Source organism: Cryptotermes secundus, unplaced genomic scaffold (assembly GCF_002891405.2).
Source record: "Cryptotermes secundus unplaced genomic scaffold, Csec_1.0 scaffold247, whole genome shotgun sequence".
NCBI lineage: Eukaryota > Metazoa > Arthropoda > Insecta > Blattodea > Kalotermitidae > Cryptotermes > Cryptotermes secundus.
This window is the reverse complement of record NW_019740656.1, coordinates 341,496-368,817: the sequence shown is the minus strand read 5'-3', so window position 1 is coordinate 368,817 and position 27,322 is coordinate 341,496. Positions and strand designations below refer to the sequence as shown.

The following is a 27,322-nucleotide window of genomic DNA, read 5'->3' as shown; positions in this document are numbered from 1 at the left end:
TTTCTGATTTCCCATGTAGCCCCTCTTCCTTCTCTTCCTGCTCTTATACAGCTGGGTTTATTCAACTCGACATTAGTCTGTTAGCACCTGCTCACGCTGGTTCCTCGCTCGTCTATTTTCTTCTACCATGAAGGAGGCGATACGTTCCTCCGAAACGTCGGTTAACACAATATTCACACTGCGCCACATCCCAGAAGACGGCTTTCTTCATAGTCGCCGCCGTGAAAACCTCAAATCTTACATAATGAAATTATTTATTCACTGAAGTATTTATTTATTATTCATTCATTAATTTATTTACTTTCTTATTTATTCATTCATTTATTTACTTACTTATTCATTTACTTATCTATTTATTTGGCCGCGCCATAGCTCAAGCGGTTAGTCACTGGATTCCCACCGCGGCGGCCCCGGGTTCGATCCCGGGTCTGCTCATGTGGGATTTGTGGTGGACAAAGTGGCGCTGGGGCAGGTTTTCTCCGAGTAGTTCGGTTTCCCCTGCCAATCTTCATTCCACCAATTGCTCCACAAATCACCCTCACCTATCATCTGGGGCTGGTACAATAGGCCAGAGGTGGCCGCAGTACAAGGGACTTAGTCCCACCCCACTAGCAATAATAAAAAAAATTCATTTGAAGGGGAACTAAGAACAAAAAATAAAGTCACTGTTACCAGTCTCCGGGTTCGAACCCAGGATCTTATGAGTAAAAATCACGAATGCCAATCATTCTGTTAAGTTCGGATATTTATGCTCAAAATTGCCGGTTAATGTGCAGGATAAACACTGAAGACAAAATTGTAACATTACCCCATATAAGGAACACTTTCTGAATGCAAGCGCGATCTTCAAACACATTTATAGTATTGTCACGTGTCTCCCAGGTAACGCGACGAATATCTTCCACGTAGGTCCCGGATTTGGCGAATATTTATTGAACTCTCGCTTTTACACCAGCGAATACAATTATTATCACGTTCAGTATCGCAATTCTTGTTGCACCGGTAATCTCGGTGCAGTCTTATTTTGCAGCTGTAATGCACACTGCACACTTCCTCTACGTCTTCTCAGCGGCTGCTGGACTTCAACCAGGGAAACGCGTTTCCCCGGAAATAAAAGACAACAGAGGATCGTTGGATGACAACGGCAAAACCGAAGTGTTGAGAACTGTGTGTTGAGTCTGAATCTCATTTTACGACCGACGGTCAAACGGCCGGTCTGTCTTCGCATAAAGCAGCCATCTGGGGCTTGCGACCAGATACTTATTACTGTTTGACAGTTACGGTCTTGTTTTTTGTGGGCGCTCTGTCTGACGAGAGGACGGGTCTGTCATTTGTATATGCTGCTGGTCCCTGCCAGCGCAGTCTTTCTCGCGTCCGAGTCCCTTGGTACTCGAGACCATATATTACTGTCTCAAATTTGAGACTTCCCCTTTCGTCGCCTCCTATGACTCGCAGGGTCACGGTGGAGGTATTCGAACCCGTCTCCACGGGATAGTCAAAGTCAAAGTCACATTGCGGCTGAGGGCACCTTCGCCCCACTTACAGGCCTGATGAGGACCGCTTCCAGAACACAGTTTTCAACAGTTCGGTTTTGCCGTTGTCATCCAACGACCCTCTGTTTTCTTTCATCTCCGGGGAAAGGCGTTTGTTGTTTCGGAAATTCCTACGCAACGGTCTGTTGGTATTCCATTTGTCGCTGTGGTAACAGAACAATTTGTATGTATTCGTTGTCGCGGAAGTGTGTGTTACCATTGTAGCCGTTGCGCAGCGATGGACGTGATATAAAATGTCACAATATTTTCTGACTGGCTTCATATACATTTATCACAATACAGGTCGCTAGGCATACCCACAGAGATATATAAACTGATACACTTCTCCCCTAGGAGGCAACGAAAAGGGAAGTCTCAAATCTGAGACAGTAAAATACGGTCACGAATCCCATGGGACTCGGACAAGAAAAAACTGCGCTGACAAGGACCAGCAGCATATACAAAATACAGACCCATCCTCTCGTCAGAGAGGGCGCCCCACGAAAACAAGACTGCAACTATGAAACAGCAATTAATATCTGGTCATGAGCCCCAGATGGGGCTCGACACCAAGAATTACTGACTGACTGACTGACTGACCGACCGACCGTCAGTCGCAATGTGACTTTGACTTTGACTCTGACTAATCAGCCATCTGCACTGGATGAACATAAACAATTTAATCCCAGGATCTGAGAGCAACTGCTTGACTTAGTATTAGTAACTCACGGAAATTTTTATATTTTTCTAGGTATAAGTAACTTCAAATAATGGCGAAAGTACGACTAAACTTAGAGGAAAGAAAATTAGTGCTGAAGTGTTACCAGAAGTACGAGAACGTCACTGAAGTGCGAAGACAGGTTACAAGGGAGTTTCAAAGAAAACAGAGATAAGTTTGGAGCAACCGGAACTGTTCAAGACGTCCATAAACAACGATCCGGAAGGCCACGGTCTTCTACCAGTCCCGCAAGAGAAGAACAACTGCTGGAAACCACCCTCCGATCCCCAAAAGAAATCTGTGCGGCAGGCTCGTGAGACGGGAATCTCAAAATCGAGCGTCCATCGGATTTCGAAGGGAGGCCATTTAAAAACACGCATGGTGCAATAGGCTTGTTTTCTTCAATTTAAATCATTAACCTTATATCTATTTTAAAGAACATTGCATTTGGTGTCATTAAAAAGGTGAGTACATTTTTTGGGACGCCCTGTATATTCTGTGTTTAAAAGAACATAAATGGTAGCTAAAAGCAATTACAATTCATTGTCGAATATCTGGTGAACAGTGCTGCCAATTGTCCTCATACGAGCAGAAATTTCAAGGCTACAGATGAGGTATGCGCAAAAGGTAAAGCTGTCCATGTGCAACGGCGTATGGGGGAATGGAAGTAACAGTCAGCTCCACGCATCTAACTTCGGCACTGGATGGTGAAAGACGATCATGTCACGGCCGGTTGTCTTCCGTGGAACGAGCCCCCGGTACCCACTGGGTATGAGGATGGGTGGGCACCAGATGTGGTCTGGACGCTGTGAAGAAAAATCTTGCCTCTGCCGGGAATCGAAACCCCGTCTGTCCAGGATCCAGCCCGGCGCCTCCTGAATAGAAGTCAGAGGTGGTTACCCTTGGAGCCAACTTGCTCGAGGAAGGTTTCAGAAAACTGGGCCGATTTTAAATAAGAGGGGGGGGTATTTCTCTCCACGTGGAGTGGCACCACTGCAGCAGAACCAAATACTTCGGATACAAAGGTAATATTATCTTTGCATCTAATTAATTAAACACTAGGCCCTGAAAGACATATAGGGTAGTGGAGGTATAGCTCCACCATTCTTAATCCTGGTAATAGACTGAGGAGAGTCCTCGAGAGAAAAGGAAAGCCGTGATTGTCGACGGACTGCCGCACGGTATGGACCAGTTACTTCTATCAAACGAAAGCATTCTGCTCCTAATAAGGAAGTGTCGCTCTCCCATCTGGACGTTTGCCCGCTACACTAATCTACGTTGTAAAACTATTTACGTGTCTACTCAGGCAACAAATCAGGCCAAGGTGAAGGTACTCCCACCGATACATGGATACATGTGGGAGAGCACTTCTGGCATCTAGCAATGCGACCATTCCATTCCCACGGGTCCCCCATTCTTCGTGCCTTCTTCGGACTAGTTCCGTGTTGCAAACAACGTCACGGTTCCCACCAAAGAGCAGCTGTGGGTACAGAATGGGGCCCCATCGGGACAGTCCACCAGACGCCTACGCCTTTCGACCTGCTAATGTCCTCAGTGGAGATTTGAAATGATACTACCCCATAGGTTGTAAAATGGTCGCGACACACAAATAAGAACTCTTCATAACCCCCCCCCTTCCTTAGACCGAAGTTGCAGCGGCGTTGCTAACGCAAAGTTTCTAATGCATGTCTGAGTTACTGTTTACATCACAGTTTTCCCTGCAGGGTCCTCTCAGCCATCCACAATCAGTAACTGCTTGCCCCTATTCTGGTAATCAGAAGTTGTACTCTCCCAAATAAAGCGGTTTCCTTCATTGTCCGCGACAAAACATGCTGAAATGAAACTGACATAACCAAACTGAAAGAAGCAGTACTCACAGCCAGATGAACACAACGGAGGCCGCGAAATTTCGAGACGGTGGCACAAAAGCTTCCATTGACTCACGTGATATTTGTCAGATGACATTAGGTACGCCAGGCGTTGAAAACGCGGCCAATGCGCGTTACCAACGCTTACAGGATGCTTCTCTCTGCAAAGAATGCCTATGTCAGGGAAGTCAAACACACGGGTCCCTGCACGACTGCACGGTGTCGAAGGAGAGGATGATTAGTGAATCACGAACTGTGGAGGATGTGAGAAAGCGGCGGTACTATCCTAACATCCGCCTACACGGGATGAGGAATCTATTAACATCTATAAGAGTGTTTTCATTTTGGCCTCATACACGCACAAACACAGTACCTATCAGGAGCTACTGTGTTTGTGGGGAGAAAAAACTATCTCAAGATTCTGGCGAATCTCTTTCGTCCCCCAATTTCCCCGGTTTTTGAGAACGAAGTCCGGTCTGTGTATAGGTATGTATGTGAGCCTTGCTAGTGCCTCAGTGGTTCGGAGGAGTTTATTCATATTCCGTACTCAAGAGTATATCCATCATGGGTCGGTACCCGCTGAATATGAATATTCTATCTTCAGAAAGGGGAACCCTTCAGATGGGCCCCAAAACACAAAGAGCCATTTTCTCGCTTCTAGCGACCCTGATAAAGTTTCAATAATTTATGGAAACCACATCTCTAAACAGAACAGCACAGGCGGTACCTCCAGCGAATTGAATGTACCCGCACTAGGGAGGCCCAAACATTTACGCAGGGCGTACAGTGACACCCTCCATCCGCAAATGTTCGCACTGACTTCGCAGACTTCGCGGTCGTTCGGTCGGTATAGTTCGCTTGCGGACTACAGGCCACGGAGTTTTCTTTTTTTGGTACTCGTCCTGGCTTGTACGCTCAGAGACCAGAAATGGTTTACTCTGAAACAGGGTAGTCTGAGGCCAATCGGACATAAGAATTTATTTGGAATGTTTTACAACTCTTAGCATCTAGACCAGTGTTTCTCAAGAGAATTCACCGGGCCGAGGTGGAGAACCACTGAACTAGACTATATAGAGATGTTGCAAGTCACTTACCACATGCATGAGAGAGGGTGAATAAGAAGTGATATACAGAGATGAATGCTTGAATGACTGGTTAACAACGAATTTGGGCACTTTTGGTAGAAGTGGTCGAGGCCTAATCGAGGTACTATCCTTACATTGGCGTGGGAGGGCTGGAAACTAGAATGAACCTCATTAGAATAGCCTATGTCACAGCCGAGGTTCCAATTAGGCATCTCCCGGATGATTCTCAAGCGTTAACGCTGGATTAATCTGGCCTTCCAGATTACGAAGCAGGAGGGCTATCGCCCTGCGTCCCGCCGTCCAGAGACATCCTGAGGGGAAGGACTGCAACCTTGGCAAGTTACCTGTGATGCGGACTTCATGGCGTCCTCCATGACCCTGGACTGGACATCGTGCTTGCTCTTGAGGGCCTCATACTCGCGGTACATTCTCTCTGAGACTGCAACACAAACACGCGAAATAAGGGTGCGATGGGGTGGGAATGTAGAACATACAATGACATAAATACATGGCTGAGGGCTGATTTAAAAACAGGTTTATTACCTGTGAGTTGGGAGTCGAAAACAAAGAGACACATTACAATAACAATCAGAATTTAATATTGTGACACGTGAACCCACTGCCTACAGAAGTGTCACTTTCTAGCCAACGCACTGACAAGACAGGTCACAATGAGCGTCCATTGCTAGTCAACAGCTAGCAATTCCTACGTAACTAATTGTTTGAGACAGTTGCATGACAACAACAGCGTCCATTGAAAGTCAACGGCTAGGAGAACATGTATTCTCGTAGCTACGGGACAGTAGTTTGCATAACAGCAAGGAAATTGAACTATTCGACAAGGTACGCCAAGAACCTACTTCGGGGAGATTACTCCAGATAAAACCAGATAAGAGAAGACTAGGGAGCAGATCCGTGATCAGAGACGAGAGATGACCAGAACAGAAGCAAGAGGGGAACCGACAGAAATCGGTGAACATTAGAGTGTGATCATTGTCTGTAGTTCCGCCTGGCGTAATTCTCCAATAAACAGCTTCGTCTAAAGGAGCAACCCAGTAATTATGTCACGGTACTCCGGACACTTGACAATATTAACATTTCATCTACGTCAGGTTTCGCAAGTGGTCTCCGTCCTCTGGGGTTTCATATCAAAATTTTGTACGCATTTCTCTTCTGTACCATGCGTCGGGCATTCCCGTCCGTCTCACTGTTCTTAATTTGACTCTAAGAGCGGACTAATTTGGTGAGCAACACAAATCATGAAGCTAATCACTGTAATTTTCCTCAGCCTCCTGTTACTGTCTCCCCCCACCCCCCCCCTCCCCCATGTCCAAATGTCATCAGCATCCGGTCCTCAAACCCTTCTACGTCGTTCCGTTTCTATGAGAAACAAGTTTCAAAACCAGACAAAACAACGGTCAAATTATAGTTCTATGTACTTTAATCTTTAGGTTTCCTGATCTGACTGGTAGCAAGCACTGCCTGAATTTCCTCCGTTACATACGCTGACAGTATACTGCTATTCTAAAATCGGACGTTAATGTTATCTGATAATGAACACATAAAACAACGGTTTCTGGCGAAAAGAGGACGTAGGGATTTCGGAAGGTTCAACAGTGAGACGATAACTTTAAAACCCACTTTCTCAATTGATAATGCAATAATATCGGCTATTAGAAGCGCTCAGGGGCACGCGGTAGTGTAATTGGTTGAGGCACTATGCTGTAAGCCGCAGGGTAGCAGGTTCTATTCCCGATGAGGTAACTTAATTTTTTTAATTTACCTGATGGCCCTGAGGTTGATTCAGCCTCAACTGAAATGAGTACCAGGAATCTTCCTGCGGATAAAGGGTTGCTGGCGTGTAAGGCTGACCTCACCGCTATCTGTGAGCAGACTGTCTAGAAAATGTGGGAGCCTCGACGTCTCACAATCCTATGGGCCTCCGTGGTCTGTTACAGAAGCGCTCTGGGCACAGTCATGAAGGATATTACCACTCACCTTCCTGCAACTGAGCAAGTTTCGCATCCTTGGCCGCAAGCTGTTTCTTCACTGAAATGTGTTCATTACACAGAAGTTGGTAGCGTCGGCCCAGCTCAGCCAGCTCCCGTTCGCCTGTAATAACGAAAAGTTCATTATGCTCCCTCCCCCTTTCCAAAACATAACCTGAACGATTACTCCCAATTCAAATATGTAAATCGCTACAGGGAGGTGTGTTCCATTAGTCCTTTATTAGTCCGTAAACATGCTGATTAAATCCTCCTACTTAAGCACTTACTTACTTNTGGGGGGGGGGGGGGGGTGGAGTCCAACTGGGTCCACTCGGCACGGTGGCCACTGATTGGCCTATTGTAGCCTGCCCCGGGTGATTATTATGATGGAGAATTTGGTGGAATGAAGATTGGCAGAGGAAACCGAAGTACTCGGAGAAAACCTGCCCCAGCGCCACTTTGTCCACCACAAGTCCCACTTGACCAGAACCGGGACTGAACCCGGGCCGCCGTATTGGGAAGGCAANAATATCGGCTATTAGAAGCGCTCAGGGGCACGCGGTAGTGTAATTGGTTGAGGCACTATGCTGTAAGCCGCAGGGTAGCAGGTTCTATTCCCGATGAGGTAACTTAATTTTTTTAATTTACCTGATGGCCCTGAGGTTGATTCAGCCTCAACTGAAATGAGTACCAGGAATCTTCCTGCGGATAAAGGGTTGCTGGCGTGTAAGGCTGACCTCACCGCTATCTGTGAGCAGACTGTCTAGAAAATGTGGGAGCCTCGACGTCTCACAATCCTATGGGCCTCCGTGGTCTGTTACAGAAGCGCTCTGGGCACAGTCATGAAGGATATTACCACTCACCTTCCTGCAACTGAGCAAGTTTCGCATCCTTGGCCGCAAGCTGTTTCTTCACTGAAATGTGTTCATTACACAGAAGTTGGTAGCGTCGGCCCAGCTCAGCCAGCTCCCGTTCGCCTGTAATAACGAAAAGTTCATTATGCTCCCTCCCCCTTTCCAAAACATAACCTGAACGATTACTCCCAATTCAAATATGTAAATCGCTACAGGGAGGTGTGTTCCATTAGTCCTTTATTAGTCCGTAAACATGCTGATTAAATCCTCCTACTTAAGCACTTACTTACTTAAATTTAGTGTGGGGGGGGGGGTGGAGTCCAACTGGGTCCACTCGGCACGGTGGCCACTGATTGGCCTATTGTAGCCTGCCCCGGGTGATTATTATGATGGAGAATTTGGTGGAATGAAGATTGGCAGAGGAAACCGAAGTACTCGGAGAAAACCTGCCCCAGCGCCACTTTGTCCACCACAAGTCCCACTTGACCAGAACCGGGACTGAACCCGGGCCGCCGTATTGGGAAGGCAACGACTAACCGCTTGAGCTATGGCGCGGCCTTACTTACTTACTTACTTACTCACGAAGTTGAGTCCTTCTTGAGGAGAAGCCAATTCTGCAGCTACTCAAGAATTTCCCAGCATTTTATGGAACCCGAAGGTTCATTACCGTGTTCACAAGAGCCTTACACTGGTCCCTATCCTGGGCCAGATCTATCCAATCCATACCATCCCATTCTATCACTCTAAGATCCATTTTAATATTGTTCACTCACCTACGCCTTGGTCTTCCCAGTTGTCTCTTTCCTTCTGGCTTTCCCACTAGTATCCTATATGCATTCCTCGTCTCCTCCATTCATGCCACATGCCCTTCCCACCTCATCCTCCTTGACTTGATCATTCTAAATATCCTTCTACATTTTATTATAATCATTCAACTGTTCTACATACTCTCCCATATTAATGAGCTCTGCGGTTTGTGAGGTTATGGCATAACGACAGATTTCTGTCATCATAAACATGGCGGGGGGGATGTGTAATCCATTATCACTGGTCATAATTACATTTCTGAGATTGCGTGAGGAGAGCTTTCCTCTTCTTCTCCGAGTCTTCAAACTTACACCTCCACTTAACCTCGCCGTTCTGGTGCCTCAGCTCCACGGCTGCTTTCCATTGCGGAAGGGGAATATGTGAAATCATGGGTACCGCACTGTTCATCTTATTGTCGCTTCCGGGCGTCACGACTGGAGCCCCCTCGTTGTTGTTGTCGTTGTACATGGCGCAATGTTTAAGCCTCCATCTTATCTGCAATGGAGACATGGCACCGTCAACTTAATGCAACAAGGTTACGTTATCGCTTTGCTTAATGTCTTAAGCACCTCGCCGTGAAGATGTATGGGGGAGTGGATGTATGGATCCACATTTTCTTGACCTCTGCACTGGATAGAGGTTAGTGGACAGCTTCAAGCCCAGGCCACTTTACCCCCGGTACTTATTGGATAGGCTGGGTGGGCCTGAGACCCCGTCTGGACGCTGCTTAAAAGAGAAGAATCTTACCTCTGCCAGGAATCGAACTCCGGCCATCCAGCCAGTAGCCCGTCGCTGTACCGACTGAGCTATCCCGGCTCCCAACAAAATATAATTCACAAATGTTACATACAAGGGTGGAGAGGCGTGTTCTAGTTAAATACATACTACAAATATTTTCTTTGTATATGGTTCACGTGCTCTTCTGGGGCCTCAAGGTCAGATAAAAAATGTTTACAGATTGTGATTTTACATCCCAGTAAACACACTGCGCCTCCATTACAAACATCAGCATGTTAAAGCTGTTTAAAGAAATAACGGCGGTTTATTCTGGGAATCACACGAAACACACGTTGAGTAAAAAAAAAGTTGTCCATGTGCTTAACTAATTAAGCACTACGCCATGAAGGCGTATGGGGGAGTGGATGTATAGATCCACATTTTCTTGACATCGGCACTAGTTGAAGGTCAGCGGTCAGCTTCACGCGCCTGCCGCTTTACCCCCCTGGGAGAGAGTCCCCGGTACCCGTTGGATATGAGATTGGGTGAATCCGACCCCACAGCCGATCTGGACGATATGGGAAGTGAAAATTCTGACCCTACCGGGACTCAACTCCGACCCCTCGGTTGTCCAGCCCGTAGGCAGTCGCTATGCCGACTGCGCTACCCGGCTCCACACATATACAAAATAAATAAATACTGTAAGCAAAGTACAAGAGTTCCTCATGTTAAATTAGGTGGTTTGTATAGTAACCACTGTGCTGTTCCGCCATGCACAAGCTGGGTTAGTACCTTGAGATGGCACACGGCCCCTTAGTGCTACCCTCTTCCCATTTCATGATTCGCTGGTCACCAAACCTTTAGACGCTGAGTTACAGAAGGCGCCGTGAAATGCATTACAAACGCATAAATAAAATACAGCGTCGAATTACAGGGTAATCAGTCAATAATGAACCGGAAGGGACGTGGATGGAAGCGGTCGTTTCATAATTTGAGACACCGTGCTGGCAACTGCCTGGAGGACATTGAGTTCAAAGCCACGAGGGATCTCAGTTAGGACTTCCGGTGTCCTGACCTAGATTTGAACTTGGGACCTCCCCATCACGAAGCAGAGGCAAGGGAAATGTCACGGACACAGAGCTGATTGAAGTTCCTGTAACTTACGACAATGTGGATGAAGACGGAAGGCGTCGCTATGGTCTGTGGCCAGCTCACAGCGCCCGTTGCTCAGGTTACGCAGTGTCGAATGCCGGGAATGACACGTCAGGACGAGGAGCGACGAGGTCGTAACCTAATTTTGGTACTATTCCGGCAGCTGACTGGCAGGACTGACACAAGAGACCTCAGTCAGACCGATCTGAGGTCTGAACCCAGGGGTTTCCGATTACGAAATATGAATGCTAGATATTCACTATATTCTGTTCTTTAAAATCCGATGGGAACCGATATCCCCTTACCGGAGACCCCGCAAGGGGCACCAAAGACTTTTCTTCCGTTCAAATTACCTACCCAAGACATGACGCGCCGTCGGAACACTTAAGTAAAATTATGCAACGGCAGACATAACACTGGGCAAACTTCCCCCGCGGAAAGCTGTTCAATGTCTCAGCTCCACAATTTGTAAGTGTACCAGACTTTCTGAGTAGTGGGTCTGGAACGGGGCCCACTCAGCCTCGTGAGGATAATTGAGGAGCTACTTGCATGGAAAAGTAGCGGCTCCGGTCTAGAAAACCGAGATTAACGGCCGTGAGGATTCGTTGCGCTGACCACGTGACACACAAGCGGCCGTCGCTCGGTCGGTATAGTACGCTTGCGGACTACAGGCCACGGAGTTTGTAGTGTTATAATGTGTATAAGAGACGAAACAAGTCACAGTAGTTAATCTTAGGAAAGAAGAGTCCTGTGTCTCCAACGAGATCCGTGGTAGATCTTGTTTCGAATCGGATGTTGAAACTACGAGGGAGAGTCAGCAAATAGGTCACAAATGGATATAAAAAGTAAAGCACGTGATACTGGAACCTGTGGGAGGGGGGGGGGCAACATTCACTGCTCCACATAGCCTCCACTAACATTGATACACTCGTCCCATCGCTTTACCACTACGACGAAACCCGCAGCATAGAAGTTTTGACTGTTGTCTTAGCCACTTCCGCACCTCCGTTCCAACCTTCATCAGCGAAACGTTTTAACTCTAAGCTGGGATCGCTTTACGCGACAAACACTTCCCACTGTAAACAGGAAATATTTCTTTATGCGTATCTTTTGCATTGAGTCCTTTTGCCCTTCCCCCCCTCCAAAGAACCGCGTAACAGAACGCTGCTCTTCGGTGGTACATTCTCAAGCACGGTCTCCATTTTGACTACTGAAACCATCTTCTGAACATGTGCATGTGCGTCTGGTACGCAGACTGTCATGAAGCTGGAATGTGCTGCTACCTAGTGATGCACACAGAAAACCTATTACGTCCATTACAGCTGCTTTACTTCTATTTGTGACGTATTTACTGACTCTCCCTCGTAGAATCCAGTAACTTTATAACGGTCACGGAACGATGTACAACATTCAGAGATGTCTTAGACACTGCATATCCACCAATAACTGCCTGAGAATACAGGCATAATTCCAGCACCGCTGGATGCTATTATACCTATCCCCTTCACGCATTTAAAGTACGATTTGAGGTTCGCGAACCACAGTGTGAGAAGTTGAAGACACAGCAGATATCTAAACACGTGGGCGCCATTGCTCGTATTAGTGGTCTCCTGTAAATTCGAAATGTTCGTCCCCGCGAGATATAAATAGCCGCCAACTTCCGCAACACGGCGCAGTCCCCCGGCCGTCTCGACGTGAGACATCCGCTCGGTGACAGTAGTTTGCAACCAGCGGCACGCGGGCTGCATCAGCCCGTCAAACTATACCAGTACCCAAAATCACTTTCTTTAGATCATTTACTCACTTTGGGGTAGCGAGAAATAAAGTCGAGGTCTGGAACTCTGAAGACAAGAGACTAGCACATATGTAAAGATAATATTAAAAAGAATCTTAAATATAACGGGAGGAGAATGTGCACTGAATTCATGTGGCTCAGCATAGGAGCCAGTTGCGGGTCCTTGTGAAAATGGTAAAGAAGCTACGGTTTCCATAAAAACAGAAAACGTCTGGAGTGGCTAAGCAACTACAAGATTCTTAAGAAGGATCTTTCTGTGTCAATTTAACTGTATTGTAGGTTCCTTTATGAAGGGTAGGGTGACTCATGAACTGGTGTGCAATCTGAACAAAACTGTCGTGGCCTAATCGAGGTACTACCTATCAGGAGGGACTGAGGAAAACCTACCAAGCGCACACTATAGGGGAATGAAGAAGCGGCTATAGACATTTTCTTCTTCTTCTTTTAAGTTATACCTTTGCTTCCCTTAGAAATATGATGTGCACAATTGTTATGTTCTGATTAGTAGTGAACTGCCACCACGACTGAGGGGGAGGGGAGTCTTCGAAATGGAGACGCAATGTGTTCCCTGCGCGGTACGAACTGAATGTTCAAATACTTAGATGAATGTCATACTTGAGGGGTAATTCTGTGATGATTCCCAAGTTCAGAGCTTCTACTGCGCATTTCTCGTGCAACCTTCCCAATTTAGATTTATCAAAATTAAAACCCTGTACTGAGAGGGGCATCAAATTATCATTACAAATTATGAAACTCGACATTAATCCAGCAAATCAAAATCCCGCGGCCCCTGTCTCTAGCCACTGTTTCCAACCATTTTAACATCTTTAGTGGGGCCGAAGCCTGGAAACATTCGAACAAAACGATGCTCTCTCTCTCTCTCCGACCCGCAACCAAAAATAAATTCTCCCATGGCTTTTTTACTTTCACCTACACTTCTGCTAGGCTTTTTTTCTCTCTCTCTATTTGGAGAATTCGCGAAATTAAAAGAAAAGCGCCGCCCAATTCTAAAATAAATAAATAAATACAGTTTTACCCACGCCAAGTTTTGGCAAATCAGTGGGCTTTTGGAAATGCGTCTGCTGCCGGCAAAATATTTCGTGAATTTTTCATGACTGTACAGGAACATTTTATAGCTTTCCGTAGGTGTAGAGAGGCTGTAAAGCTATTTAGGTTCCTGCTGCCACCGTACAGCCTGAACAGAGAAGTAAACTTCGGTACTCTCTACACCAGGCATGTCAAACTCAACTTGTACAGAGGGCCACCTCAGCCCTATAAATAATGGCCCAGGGCCGCACTTCAAAATAGAAATATACATTAGATTTTGATACAAGGAAATTGAATTCTATTTATTATTTAGGAATAATTTCAATATAATTACCTAACGTCACATATCTTACAGTTTTAAAAAGCAAGATAATGCCATTTTTGACAAGTATCAAACAACTTTTCAATATGTAAAAAGAGAGATTACACAAGAAATTATGTTAGAAATAGCAAAACATTGAATTTCCTGCAGCCTGCTAATTTATGTCTGCTTGAGACATAAATTGGACATTCTGGTTTGTTGGAAAACTGTCTATACAAAAAAAAATATTTCTACTAAAATTTTTAATATTGATTTTAATATCAATTAGTTCTAAAAGTTGAGGGGCCGCATGTCTGACACGGCTGTCTTGAGTTAATGGGAGGAGACAGGCTATCCAAGCGGAAATACGAAGTGCTTCAGCAGCCTTGGACACAACGGCTCCCGACATATGACGTCACCAAAACATGAAGGTAGTCGCTAACCTTGGGTAAGCCGATCTCCCGATCGCTGGCGCGATTTGCATTAAACTGGCACTGTGGAAGTGTGCTGGTAGGAGGGGGGCAAGATAGTATCATATCTTTCTTTATAATGACTACTATTTTCTGGGATGCGACTCCATGTAGTCCAGCAGCAAGCATGTTCAAGTGGCTGAAGCTTCGATGCGCTGACGACAGAGGCGCTACGTTTCTTCGATCTCATTCAATGGACACAGGAGACGATTTCCCCAAGGGAAATATCGGCAGGGCATGGAGGTGACCTCTCAACTGCATCTAGTGCCGAGGTCAAGGATGGTGGGGCCATGTCTTCATGACGTGGTGCTCCATGCACACACAGCGCTATATTTTGCCTGTTGTTTTGTATTGGTCTCTCGCACCAATGGAGGCATGTTCGCCAACAGGGTGCTAAGGGGCATACCTGGACGTATGAGGGACGAAGTGCCAGGAGAATGCAGAAAATTACATAACGAGGAGCTTCATAATTTGGATTCCTTGTATAGGATATGATGGGCAGGGTACGGGGCATGCATGGGAGAGAAGTGTATTCAAAGTTTTGGTAGGCAAAATTACGATGCCAAAAGAGGCAATTTACTGACACATTTCTGTCACCTGGATAACCCTCCTCCCCCCAAACTGCACTATCAGCGGCGCGCTATCTCGTTTACATACTGACGCTGTGTACTTCTGAAAACACACACACACACATGAATAGCGGGGAATTACTATCCGTGGTCCTCTCTTTCCTGCTAAGATTACAGTCTCCTGGGATGTGAGGTTTTATGATCTGGCGGGTAGTTACCAACGTTTCGGAGCAGGTCTGTCAAGTGGCTGTGCTCTAGAAGTGTATTCTGGAGGCGCTCATTTCGATTCTAGGCAGCGACAAACGCCTCTCTCTCCCTCCAGGCGCGCACTGGCACCGTACCTTCATCAGACTTCCATCACATGCTTCCAACTTCCTTCCGGTACGGCATTTAACCATCCTGCAGCATTAATCACAGGGTCTTGAAAGCACCTTCACAGGTTACTGCTTGACACATCACTTAGTCCACGCTTTCATGCACATTCAACGACATGTTTCGGCCACCATCAGGTATGGCTATACTCGTATGTAGGGTTCGGATTGGTGAATACATTTATTGACCACTTACACACGCGAATCGTAAGTACAAGCAATAACAGCGCTACGCTAATCTCCACAATTCACTGAATCACCGCAGCACCGCTAAGCTTTTTCAAGCCTGCTTTCACTAGTCTTTCCTGGTAACGGATCTTAACAATCGAGATGCTTCGGCTACTGTGCTCACGTCGTTGTCCGCTGGCTAACATTGCACAACTGAACTGCCAACTTAATTACAGCGCCATCTGTTCTTGGCCTCCCTTGCAGAACTGAACTCATTGCTGCAACTGTCCTGGTTATCACTTCTCGGCACGGACCACATAGAAAGCACCGTCCTTCTATTGTTGCGTGCATACTCGTTGCGTAGCGACGGCTGTACACACTACAACATGATGGTTCGCGTACATTGCTATCAACACAACACGGTCTCGTATTGGCAGCGTCGTATAACACCATACAAAAAAAAAGGACCATTTCGGAGGAACTTGCTGCCTACATCTTCATAGTAGAACACTTCAAAGTTCTCTCACATGCCTGTAGAATATGGCGGGCCGAAGGCATCACATTCCAGACGATAATGATGTTCACAGTCACCGCTATAAGAACATCTAATCTCACATTCTTTCCTTGTGTTTGTGTCACGTTGTCTGTGTTCGTGCTTGAGCTCGCTTTCCATTCTGCATGAACTTTAAACATGCGACTTTACTTCTGACACGTGTCAAGGATTACGTGGCTGGAGGGCAGTCGGCCATTTTGTTACACATGTACATAAAATGGAGACACAATGAGGAGACTATTGCTTCTCAACATGTTGGAATTGAGGTTCTCGCAGCGGTGACTGCGAAGATTGCTATTTAGCTGGATGCACCGCCTTCAAGTCCACATCTGTATCCGAGGAACGCACTGTCTCCATCTTCAGGGTCGGAGAATGTTTACCGCATGCTATTTGCTTGGCTCCCTCTTCGACCATGAGAATATAGGTGATACGTTCCTCCGAAACATCGACGGACGTTTACCGTCGGTACTACAAGGCGTCAGACGCCAGAAGGTCATACCCTTCACAACTGTCAACTGGACAGAAGACTGTGTGGGTCTGAAACTGAAATATGGACAAATACGTGCAGAAAAGGAGCACCGTTTCTGTCGGAAGTCACTTCAAATGGGTAATTTCGGGAAATCCTGTGACAGAAGAGGAACCAATGACGAAACCAGAACAGAAAAATATCACAGCTCCCTACATTGTGCTATGTGAATTCTTCTTCAGGTTTGCATCACGACGCTGTGAGTCTCTAAAAGGTAACGTAAAGTTGTCCCTGTGCTTAACCAATTAAGTACTACGCCATGAAGGCGTATGGGGAAGTGGATGTATAGAGCCACATTTTCTTGACCTCGGCACTAGTTGAAGGTGACTGATCAACTTCACGCCCCGACCGCTTTGCCCCCGGTACATATTGGATAGGACTGGTGGACCCCAGAGCCGGTCTAGACATTGAGAAGTGAATATTCTTGCCCCCCTACCGGGACTCGAACTCCGACCCCTCGGTCTAGCCCGTAGCCAGGCGCTATACCGGTTGTCCGTCTCTAACCAGACTACATAGCGTCGAATGGCAGAACTGATGAAGGATGAACTAGGAAGGTTTCGGAAGGAAGCGATCGTTGATTAATCGAGGTACTGCCCCGGTATCCACCTGTAGGGCCTGAGAAAAAGAACGAAAAGCTTCAAGTCAGGAGAATCGGAGTCCCAGCAGAGATGTGAACACAGCGCCTTCCAAACAAATACTGAAGAGTTGCCGCTTCATGAACCCGCCCAGCGGTTTTCTCTTAGCATATTGACGCAAGAGACCGTATGAGTGTCGAGCCGCCAGAATCATGTGGCCTGCACTACTGGATTCCCGTAGCAGAGTTTGCCGACAAAAAACCGGACAAGCAAACATGACTCACTGCCAACGCATGCCACTGATTAACCTCTGTGTTTACTTGCGGCCTGATAAGCCTGCGCTTGTTATATGGTTACCATGTTATGACTTGTCCTCTGGAAGACACGTAGAAGGAAGTGGACTCATTTACGGAAGGTAAGCGAGAAGCCTCCGTCAGTCTTTCTTATTAGTTTTCTATTTAAAGATGCGGTCAGTACCGACATTATGCAGCGTCGGATGAGAGGATCAGGAAGGAAGCGGTCACGGACAAATTTGGACGGAGTGAGGAGTCAGGATAGCCTGTGTCCCGGCCGAGATTCGAAACCGAGCATCTCCCAAATACAAATCCCGAGTGTTACCGTTAGACAAATATGTTTGGTACCTCGATCAGGATATGCGCTAGTTAACCAGGATTCGAACCGGATACCACGAACACACGAATGAATACATCGTGTTGGTGGATTTAGCGGCGATGCATTACCGGACACTCGTCCAAGGAAAATGTTTCGATATAAGAACATGAAGGGAAGAACTGAGAATAATGATAAGGTTCACAGTTTGCCCCCCATCTTCTGATATTATACGGCCACTAAGCCCCAGTGGTTACTATATGTACCACCACCTGCTTTTAACACACTAAAACTCTGCATTCTGCCCACAGAGTGTATCTGTGTGTTCCGTATGGTTCTCACAATAAACAGCGACTGTTTCCCTAAACAGAATTAACCGGTTGGGCTTTGTAGAGGAGACGTAATGAGTTTCCTGTAAGGTAGGGACTGAGTTTTCTGCCCACAGAGTGTATTTGTGTGCTCCGTACGGTTCTCACAATAAACAGCGACTGTTTCCCTAAACAGCATTAACCGGTTGGGCTTTGTAGCGGAGACATAATGTGCTGTGGGGGTACGGACTGAGTTTTCTGCCCACAGAGCGTATTTGTATGTTCCGTACGGTTCTCACAATAAACAGTGACTGTTTCCCTAAACAGCATTAACCGGTTGGGCTTTGTAGCGGAGACATAATGTGTTTCCTGTGGGGTACAGACTGAGTTTTCTGCCCACAGAGTATCTGTGTGTTCCGTATGGTTCTCACAATAAATAGCGACTGTTTCCCCAAACAGCATTAACCGGTTGGGCTTTGTAGCGGAGACGTAATGTGGTTTCTGTGAGGTGCGAAGTAATTCCACGGTGCGGAGTCCTTAAGAAGCTAGCTAATATTACTCAGCTGGTCAAGAATTCCCAACATGTTATGGAACCCGAAGTTTCATTGCCGTGTTCATAAAAGCCAGCCAATGAGCGGGTTGATGCAGCGGCAAAGCTCTATAGTCGTGTTATGGAAGGGCCTGGTTGCAATAAAGGCGGAGGCACCGGCTATCCTGAGTGATGTTTTTCTTGATTTCCTTCAGTGCCACAACGAAAGCGCATCACCGCTCCCTATCCTGGCCCACTTAAATCAATCCACGCCTTACCATCATTTTCTGATCCGTTTTATATTATTCTACCCTACGAATCTATGTCTTCCAGGTGGACCTCTACGTTCTTGTTTTCCTGCCGAAACTTTGTATGCATTTCTCTCCTCGCTCATGCGCACTTGATGCTACACACACCTCATCCACCTTGATTTAATCATTCTAAGAATAATCAGCGATTGCTGTCTACAATTTACGAATTTGTCAGAAATACAGTCTTCACCAGAAACAGAATTGTTTAATATCAGTTCATGGACTCCAGGCGTTAAAGGTTTCAGTATGAAGAACGACGTGTGGGACATGTAGAACGCATTGGAAGATGAAAGAAATAAGCAATGTATACACAAAACGTCTCGATAAGAAACATCAGAGTACGAGGCTAGCTGGTAGACTAATATTTGTAACCGCACCATGCTGGGACCTCAGGAATGTTTTTCATTTACATTGTTTATTATTATGCACTACATGGACACGAAATGTAGTACTGTTAACAATAGATGATACACAATTGACTCCAGCACCAGCAGACGCCAAGGACAACATCCGGTCTTTCTGAGGGACAAGCAAACTGCAGGTCTCTTGAAAACCCAGAACGGAGCAGGAAGTATCCCGCTGTGTTCTCTGGGGATTTCAATGCTTAACTGCGAGGGTTCGAGCTTTTGAAAATTTGAGACTTGACAAGAAACGAGTCGCAATAATTTTCGAAGGGGCGTACCGAGCGATTGTTAGCGTACCTCCATTTATTTAAGAGCTGTCAGAGGGACCGTGTTGTACTTAGGCCCAAATTAACATGGATCTGGATAGGGATTGGCTGAATGCAAATGAGAGAAACACCCAAATTTTAGGTTCAGCCAATCAGCAAAATTTCAGAGGAGAGGAATCCAGGCGTTCCCGGAACCGTCGGGACTTCTGCCTCTCCAGAACAGTCAGTCATCAGAACGAAATAAGAGTAGTCGGTCAGTACAAGGCAATAAGAGCAGTCAGTTATTGCAAGTTATTACAAGTCAGTACGAGTCATCAGAAGGAAATAGCGGGAGTCATTAGCCCAAGGGAATAACCGGAATCAGTAGTAACCTACTGGACGTTAAATCGGTGTTGGCCCTAGTCCAGTGTACAATTCAAAGTGCTATAGCCGGGTAATAGGTAATTGTAGTGAACAGCCACAATAAACGCAACATTATTGGTGAAGTGCGAGTTGTTTTCAGTGTTCTCTCTCTCCTTGTGTGAGCAAGGCCCAGAAGTCGCCCTGAGACAGAATCTCGTCCTACCTTCTGAGCAGTCGGAACCCCAAACGCCCGCCTATCCAAATCCCCACCTTGTTTTCCCCGTTCCAAACTCGTGGATTTCACCCAAGTCCACTGACGCCCATACAAATTCAAATTCAGAGCAATCCCAAACCCTAACCTGAACCAGAAAGTAACAGGAAGCGGCGGATGCAAGTGGAGACCACAAAGGGGCGAACGTGAATGACAGGTATAAGTGACTACCAACTCGTGAGGCTTGAAGTCTCACTGAGCGGTAAGGACGACGAGTAAAGGAGGGCGGTAAGATATTGGAGACATAATTTGTAAAGATGTGAACAGGAATTCATTGCTGTTGCTCTCATGTTTACGGCGATAAGCTGTAAAAACGTGCCATGTCCGTCTTCTTGCATGTATCAATTCGAGAACTGCTAAACCGATTTTCATGAAATTTGATATCAATAACTCAAATATTGGTTATTAATGTATGTCAAACAAATAACATAATCGGGGTAAACCTCGATCGTTAGTGATGAAAGTAAATTGTCCTACAAAATCGAGTGTTAATGTTCATAATCAGCAAATGTCGACACTGAATTACCCTACTTACGTGTGCGAGTTAATACCCACAAATATCGATAGATATCGAACAGCATGGTGTGCCTGTCACTGCACAAGCAAATTAAACGGGAAGTGCGGGGGCACTTCCGGATGGAGATGACGTCATGTGCGTCTGGGAGTGGTAAAGTGGGGGAAGCGATGCTTGTTTTTTCCTCGCGCTAATGTCAGTGTAACAAGAAACGGTGGCTCTTAGACAAAAGCTTGACTGGCGTTGAAACATCCCAGACTATTGGATAACTGAGATTGATACCCTTACTTACTTACTCCTGGAGCTAAGCCCTTCTTGAGGAGCGGCCAATTCTGCAGCTACTCAAGAATTTCTCAGCATTTCATGGAACCCGAAGGTTCATTACCGTGTTCACAAGAGCCCTCCATTGGTCCGTATCCTGAGCCAGACCAATCCAATCCATATCATCCCATCCTATCTCTCTAAGATCCATTTTAATATTGTCGACCCACCTACGCCTTGGTCTTCCCAGTGCCCTTTCCTTCTGGCTTTCCCTCGAATATCCTACATGCATTCCTCTCCTCCACCATTCGTGCTACATTCCCTGCCCCCCCCATCCTCCTTGACTTGATCATTCTAATTATACTTGGAGAAGAGTACAAGTTATGAAGCTCCTCATTGTGCAGTTTTCTCCAACCTTCTGTCACTTGAGTGATACCCTAGAACTCCGAATAAACACGTGCAAAACATCCGACGTAAAGAAATGTACTAGAGACAACTGTCCTCGCGGGACAGCCAATACACAAATCCACAATTTATGTATTTGATTATTTTATTTATTTATATATTTAAAGACTCTATCTGTGGCTCACATGACTAGAAAATTCAGGGCTACTATACACGATTCATTCGTTGTTAAAACGTTATATTTTCCAAAGTATTACACGTACAAATATGATTTATATATAAAAAGAACCGTAAACTCACCAAGTTTGTATTGTGTGTACCATTTGGCAGCACGAGTTCAGTGCCTTTACAAAATGGCGACAAAGCAAGAAAAGAGTTTTTGTTTGTTGGAATACGCGAGATGTTCGTCTGTTATAGCAGTGCAACGCGCATTCAAAAGAGAGTATGGAAAGGAACCGCCATGTAAACAAAGCATTTTGCGGTGGTATCGGAAATGTTCGTCGCTACCTAAACAATGAACTTCGGCACCGCTGAATTGGGCGTCTTGGTGAGGATGAAGTGGCTCTGTTCACTTGGCCCCCCAGATCACCTGATCTAACGCCTTGTGACTTGTGTTTACGTAGCCCCACTGCCAAGAACACTAGTAGAGCTGAGGGAACGCATCGATGCTGCAGTGATGACCATTGACAGGATGATGCTACAAAATGTGTGGAACGACTCGACTACCGCCTGGACGTGTGTCGTGTTACCCAAGGGGCACACATAGAACATTTGTAAAGTGTGAAGAAAACTTGATGAGTTTACGGTTCTTTTTATATATCAATCATGTTTGTATGTGTAATGCTTTGGAAAATATAGCGTTTTAAAAACGAATGAATTATTTATAGTAGCCCTGTATTATTCCGGCATTTGCATAAAGGGACAGGCATAATACGAATTCCTCATCAGGCTAGATCTCTGGGCTGAAATTCGAACCTGCGACCTCCATAATACGTAACAGCGGAGTCACCCCGTTGGTGGTGACGCGCCAGTATGTTTATCACAAAAACATGTGCCAATGCATGGAGCTATGCTTTCACTTCCTCACACGTCTTCATGGCGCGATAATTATGCACTGGGACCAGTCATATCTCACCTTTACTTGCTTACACAGGGATTTAATTATATTACGCGACAGTAAGCCCCTAACCTGCTTACTTTCCAAGCACGTTCGCAGCGTCACAGACTGAACAAGCTGTGTTCTAAAGCAACTTCGCTGGGCACAGGAACAACCAAAACGAAACCGCACACTAACGAATCTGTAAGTGTCGACTGGCTGCGAGCTGCACAGCCAAGGGGTTCGAGTTCCGGTCCCGGTACGGACGAGATTTTGTATCCTTTTCACGTTGTCCAGACAGGTTCTGAGGCCCACCCAGCGTCCTATCCAATGGGCACCGGGGGAAAGACAGCTAGGACGTGTAGCTGACCACTCGCCTCCACCTAGTGCCGAGGTCAAGAATACATGGATTCATACATCCACCCCCCAAAAATCTTTAATACTCGAAGTGTCTCTTCCTTCTAAACGACTGGCTTCGAAAATTCTGTTACCATATTTATTGTCCTACAAATTTTCTATTAGAATGTGATGTTAAGTAGGTCATTCTACAGAGAAGGTTTGGGTAAATTCTATACGAGCACTAGAGCAACACACTAAGAAAGCATACTCGTAGACCCCATGCGAGGGGTAAAGTTAATGCACCACGAATTTGAATATTCGACGTCTAATGGTATGTTTCTTTCTTTTTCGTGAGCTATAAACTGGCGCTTTCAGTATCGACACCAGTCAGGGACCGATGACGGATGAATCTGAAGGGATCTGGAAGAAAGCGATACTGTCTTACTCAACGTACCTGTAGGGACTGAGAAAACCATGAAAACCTCAAGTCGGGATATATGGTGTCCTGGTCGAGACTCGAAATAAGCACTTCCAGAATACAAGTCTAAAGGGTTACCTGTATACCTGCTCAAATTTATCGCTGGGAAAAGTACAGATGGCTGTGCGCACTCTGAATATGCACCAGCTATTCTTAAAAATAAACAAATAAAAACTCTGCATTCTGCCCACAGAGTGTATTTGTGTGCTCCGTATGGTTCTCACAATAAACAGCGGCTGTTTTCCTAAACAGTATTAACCGGTTGGGCTTTGTAGAGGAGATGTAATGTGTTTCCTGTGAGGTACGGACTGAGTTTTCTGCCCACAGAGTGTATTTGTGTGTTGCGATGGTTCTCACAATAAACAGCGACTGTTTCCCTAAACAGCATTTACCGGTTGGGCTCTGTAGCGGGGACGTAATGTGTTTCCTGTGAGGCATGGACTGAGTTTTCTGCCCACAGAGTGTATTTGGGCGTTCCGTATGGGTCTCACAATAAACAGCGACTGTTTCCCTAAACAGCGTTAACCGGTTGGGCTTTGTAGAGGAGATGTAATGTGTTTCCTGTGAGGTACGGACTGAGTTTTCTGCCCACAGAGTGTATTTGTGTGTTGCGATGGTTCTCACAATAAACAGCAACTGTTTCCATAAACAGCATTAACCGGTTGGGCTCTGTAGCGGGGACGTAATGTGTTTCCTGTGAGGCATGGACTGAGTTTTCTGCCCACAGAGTGTATTTGGGCGTTCCGTATGGGTCTCACAATAAACAGCGACTGTTTCCCTAAACAGCGTTAACCGGTTGGGCTTTGTAGAGGAGATGTAATGTGTTTCCTGTGAGGTACGGACTGAGTTTTCTGCCCACAGAGTGTATTTGTGTGTTGCGATGGTTCTCACAATAAACAGCAACTGTTTCCATAAACAGCATTAACCGGTTGGGCTCTGTAGCGGGGACGTAATGTGTTTCCTGTGAGGCATGGACTGAGTTTTCTGCCCACAGAGTGTATTTGGGCGTTCCGTATGGTTCTCACAATAAACAGCGACTGTTTTCCTAATCAGCATTACCGGGGACGTAATGAGTTTCCTGTGAGGTACGGACAGAACATTTATATACTATTTATATCAGTGTCTCTCAACCTTTGTGAGATCGCGGCCCATTAAATTCTTTTCTTATAAGACGATGGCCTCGAGTAATTTCTAATTGATGCCAGGGCCCGGTACCGGGCACCAGACTGGCCGACTGACCGTCTGTCGTAACGTAAATTTGAAGAACAGAGAAGGGTTAGGAAACAACAACAGGCACCTACCTATACAGTATATTCACGGCATCTGCTGCACTTTCAATGCGAATACAGGAACAGTAACTTACTTAATGTGACTCAACCGCGAACAAAGACACTCACACACCAAACACTCCGACAGCTGCAGTTCTACTGCCTTAGCGGCTCTTAGCGCGATACACAGCCTGACCACCTCCTCCTGCCTACCACAACAGTTCGAACTCTTGACTGACACGACTTCCTCCAGCTAACGGTACGCCAATAAGCTAGTGTTACACTATCACCCGAGAGGAGGAGGGGGCATTAGACGAAAGTACTTTTTACATGTCGGATTCAGCCGAAATACTCAATCATTTTAGAAGCATTTAATCATATCCTCCGCAATTAGGCGTAAAAATGTAATTTTCTACTGACGGTTTTGGTACGGTACAGACACTAAATACGAGTGCAAACGCTTAAGTTCAATAAGTAACTGGGGGAGAGAAACAATAAAGGGGCTCATGTCAACAAATCTGGGAGCCACTGCTCTAGACTTACATTCCAAATGTGCTGGGTTCCAATCTAGGTTGGTACAATGGTTTTCGCGACTGAGGTTTTTCGTACTTTTTCTCAGTCCCTTCAGGCGTATGGCGGTATATCTTTCTAAAGGCTTCTGACAATGATTTAAAACTTTCAGAATTACTAGGTTCTTGGACTTTGTACATCGTCCGGTATTCTAAAAACTACGGAACACGACGTTTCGGAAACTGGATCTGTTTCCGTCCGGTGACTGAGCGTAGCTCTAGGAGACTCAACAGAGCAGGTACCTCCCCACTCACCTGAGGAAGGAAACACGTCCAATTTCCGAAACGATATGTTCCAAGAAGATGGACACAGTCCAAAAACCCAGTAATTGCAAAGAATACCATGTTTATGAGTAAACAAACATCCGGTCCTTGCTCGTCAATTGTTAGGAATTCTCGCGCTGCCGACACGTGCTGTAATGGCGTGCACACGGCAGAGAGTGAGTAATTTGTTGGTCACACATTAAGCTTACGGGCAAAGGGCATCGTCATATTGTAGCATGTAGACCCGTTGCTAAGTAACGACCCTGTAAACAGCGCCCGTTGCTAGGCAACAGATTCCTAGCACGCACCAACAGATTAACTGGGAAGCGGTGTTCTCTTAGCGGTTAGTGCGACAGTTGGGTCACGCAACAATAGAAGTGTTAGAAGCGGTGGTTTCTATGCGGTCCTTGTCGAGGTGTTATAAGGGGAACAAATCCAGAGTTTAGTTAGTTCGGAGAAAGCTGCCGGCCACTATGGAAGTGAACACGGAAGCTGAGGAACCTACGGCATTAGAAGCCGTTATCAGACAACGACTGGTGAAGATACAGCAGATTGAAAAGACTTAATGCGTGCTGTAATGTATTGTGGAGTGGGTGCCTTAGCGATAGTGCTATAGTTACTTGTAGTTAGACCTGTAAGTGTTCAATAAATCCAATTACCAATCCGAACCCAGTCTACAGTCACTCATACAGGTGACAATATTATTGTCAAATTCAATGCCAGTTGCAATGCTGGTTACAATAACGACATCTTAGCAAGCTGGCCCCGCCGGTAACACTTCTACCTTGTATCGGTTTGAATAACGACTATCCTTATTTAAATGTTTCGTGGTTTCCCTCTGTGCTACAGGAGAAATGCCGGTACAGTGCCCCACACTGGGCCACATCCTTGATAGCTCCCTCGGTACAACGACCATAGCACGGGCTGGACGACCAAGAGTTCTGAATTAGATTCCCGGGGTTCAGCCTTGCCCTGGGGACCACCCAGCCCCCTGTCCAATGGGTACTGGAGGGCTACTCCTCCTGGGGAGTGAAGCTGACCACTCACCTCCATTTAATACAGACGTTAATAATACGTGGAGCTATACCTCCATTCCCCCAACCGTATTCACGACGAGGTGCTTAATTAAGTATGGTGACAACTTTACTGTTACCTTTATGAACGATTTATGTAAGGTAATGTAAAGGTATGTACCGTCTTCGCTCGCTTGGAAATCGGGATCGTGGGTTCGAATCCCATTCAGGGCATGGACGTTTAGTTTGTGTGTGCGCGTTTTTCTGTGTTTGTGTACAGGCAGAGGCCTTGCGACGAGCTGATCACCCGCCCAAGGAGTCCTACCGAATGTGTAAGATCTCGAAAAACCGAAGTGAACGGAGAAGTTCATGGAGGTAGGCCTAGGCCCACTGGGGCTGTAGTGCCAAGGAAAAAAAAAGTAAAAGTAAAGCTGCCCTGTGCTTATTAATTAAGCACTACGCCATGAAGACATTTGGGGGAATGGAGGTATAGCTCCACAATTCTCGACCTCGGCACCAGATGGATGTTGATGATCAGCTTTACTCCAGGAGAAATCGCCCCCGGGTCCCATTGGATAGGGGGCTGGGTGGGCCCCAGAGCCGGTCTGGACGCTGTGGACAGGAGAAAACTCTCTTGTCCCTGCCGAGAATCGAACCCCATCTTTAAAAAATATGCAAATTTTGTTGAAGATTTTCATTGCCAAATTTAACACAACAAAATGCCCGAATAATACATATATACAGTAAAACTTGGTTATAGCAACATCGGTTTCTGCGACACCTTGTCTATTGCGTCAAATATTCAATGGTACGAACTAATTCCTCATAAAGCAACTGTTTTTATACCTTGCTTAGTATGACATGCACAAATGCAGCAACCTCGTATGTAACGTCATTTTCATTCCTGAATTTCTCTGATATCGTGGGAAAGTTCGATGTAGAAAGTGTGTATTGGTTTCTCTACTTGAAACAGATGAAG

The 27,322-nt window shown here is 46.0% G+C and overlaps 1 protein-coding gene across 1 annotated transcript in view; it reads right to left on the bottom strand.

The window, feature by feature from the left end:
* The window catches only part of LOC111872396 (shootin-1), a 33,596-nt gene extending 8,878 nt beyond the window's left edge, over nt 1-24,718 (bottom strand). Inside the window, exons 1-5 of the mRNA XM_023866249.2 lie at nt 24,531-24,718; nt 9,107-9,347; nt 8,055-8,168; nt 7,202-7,315; nt 5,548-5,642 (exon numbers count right to left, since the gene is read on the bottom strand). Coding sequence (XP_023722017.1) covers nt 5,548-5,642; nt 7,202-7,315; nt 8,055-8,168; nt 9,107-9,320 — 537 coding nt within the window. The 5' untranslated portion in view covers nt 9,321-9,347; nt 24,531-24,718. The remainder of the gene's footprint in view (nt 1-5,547; nt 5,643-7,201; nt 7,316-8,054; nt 8,169-9,106; nt 9,348-24,530) is intronic.
* Nucleotides 24,719-27,322: the final 2,604 nt, after the last annotated feature.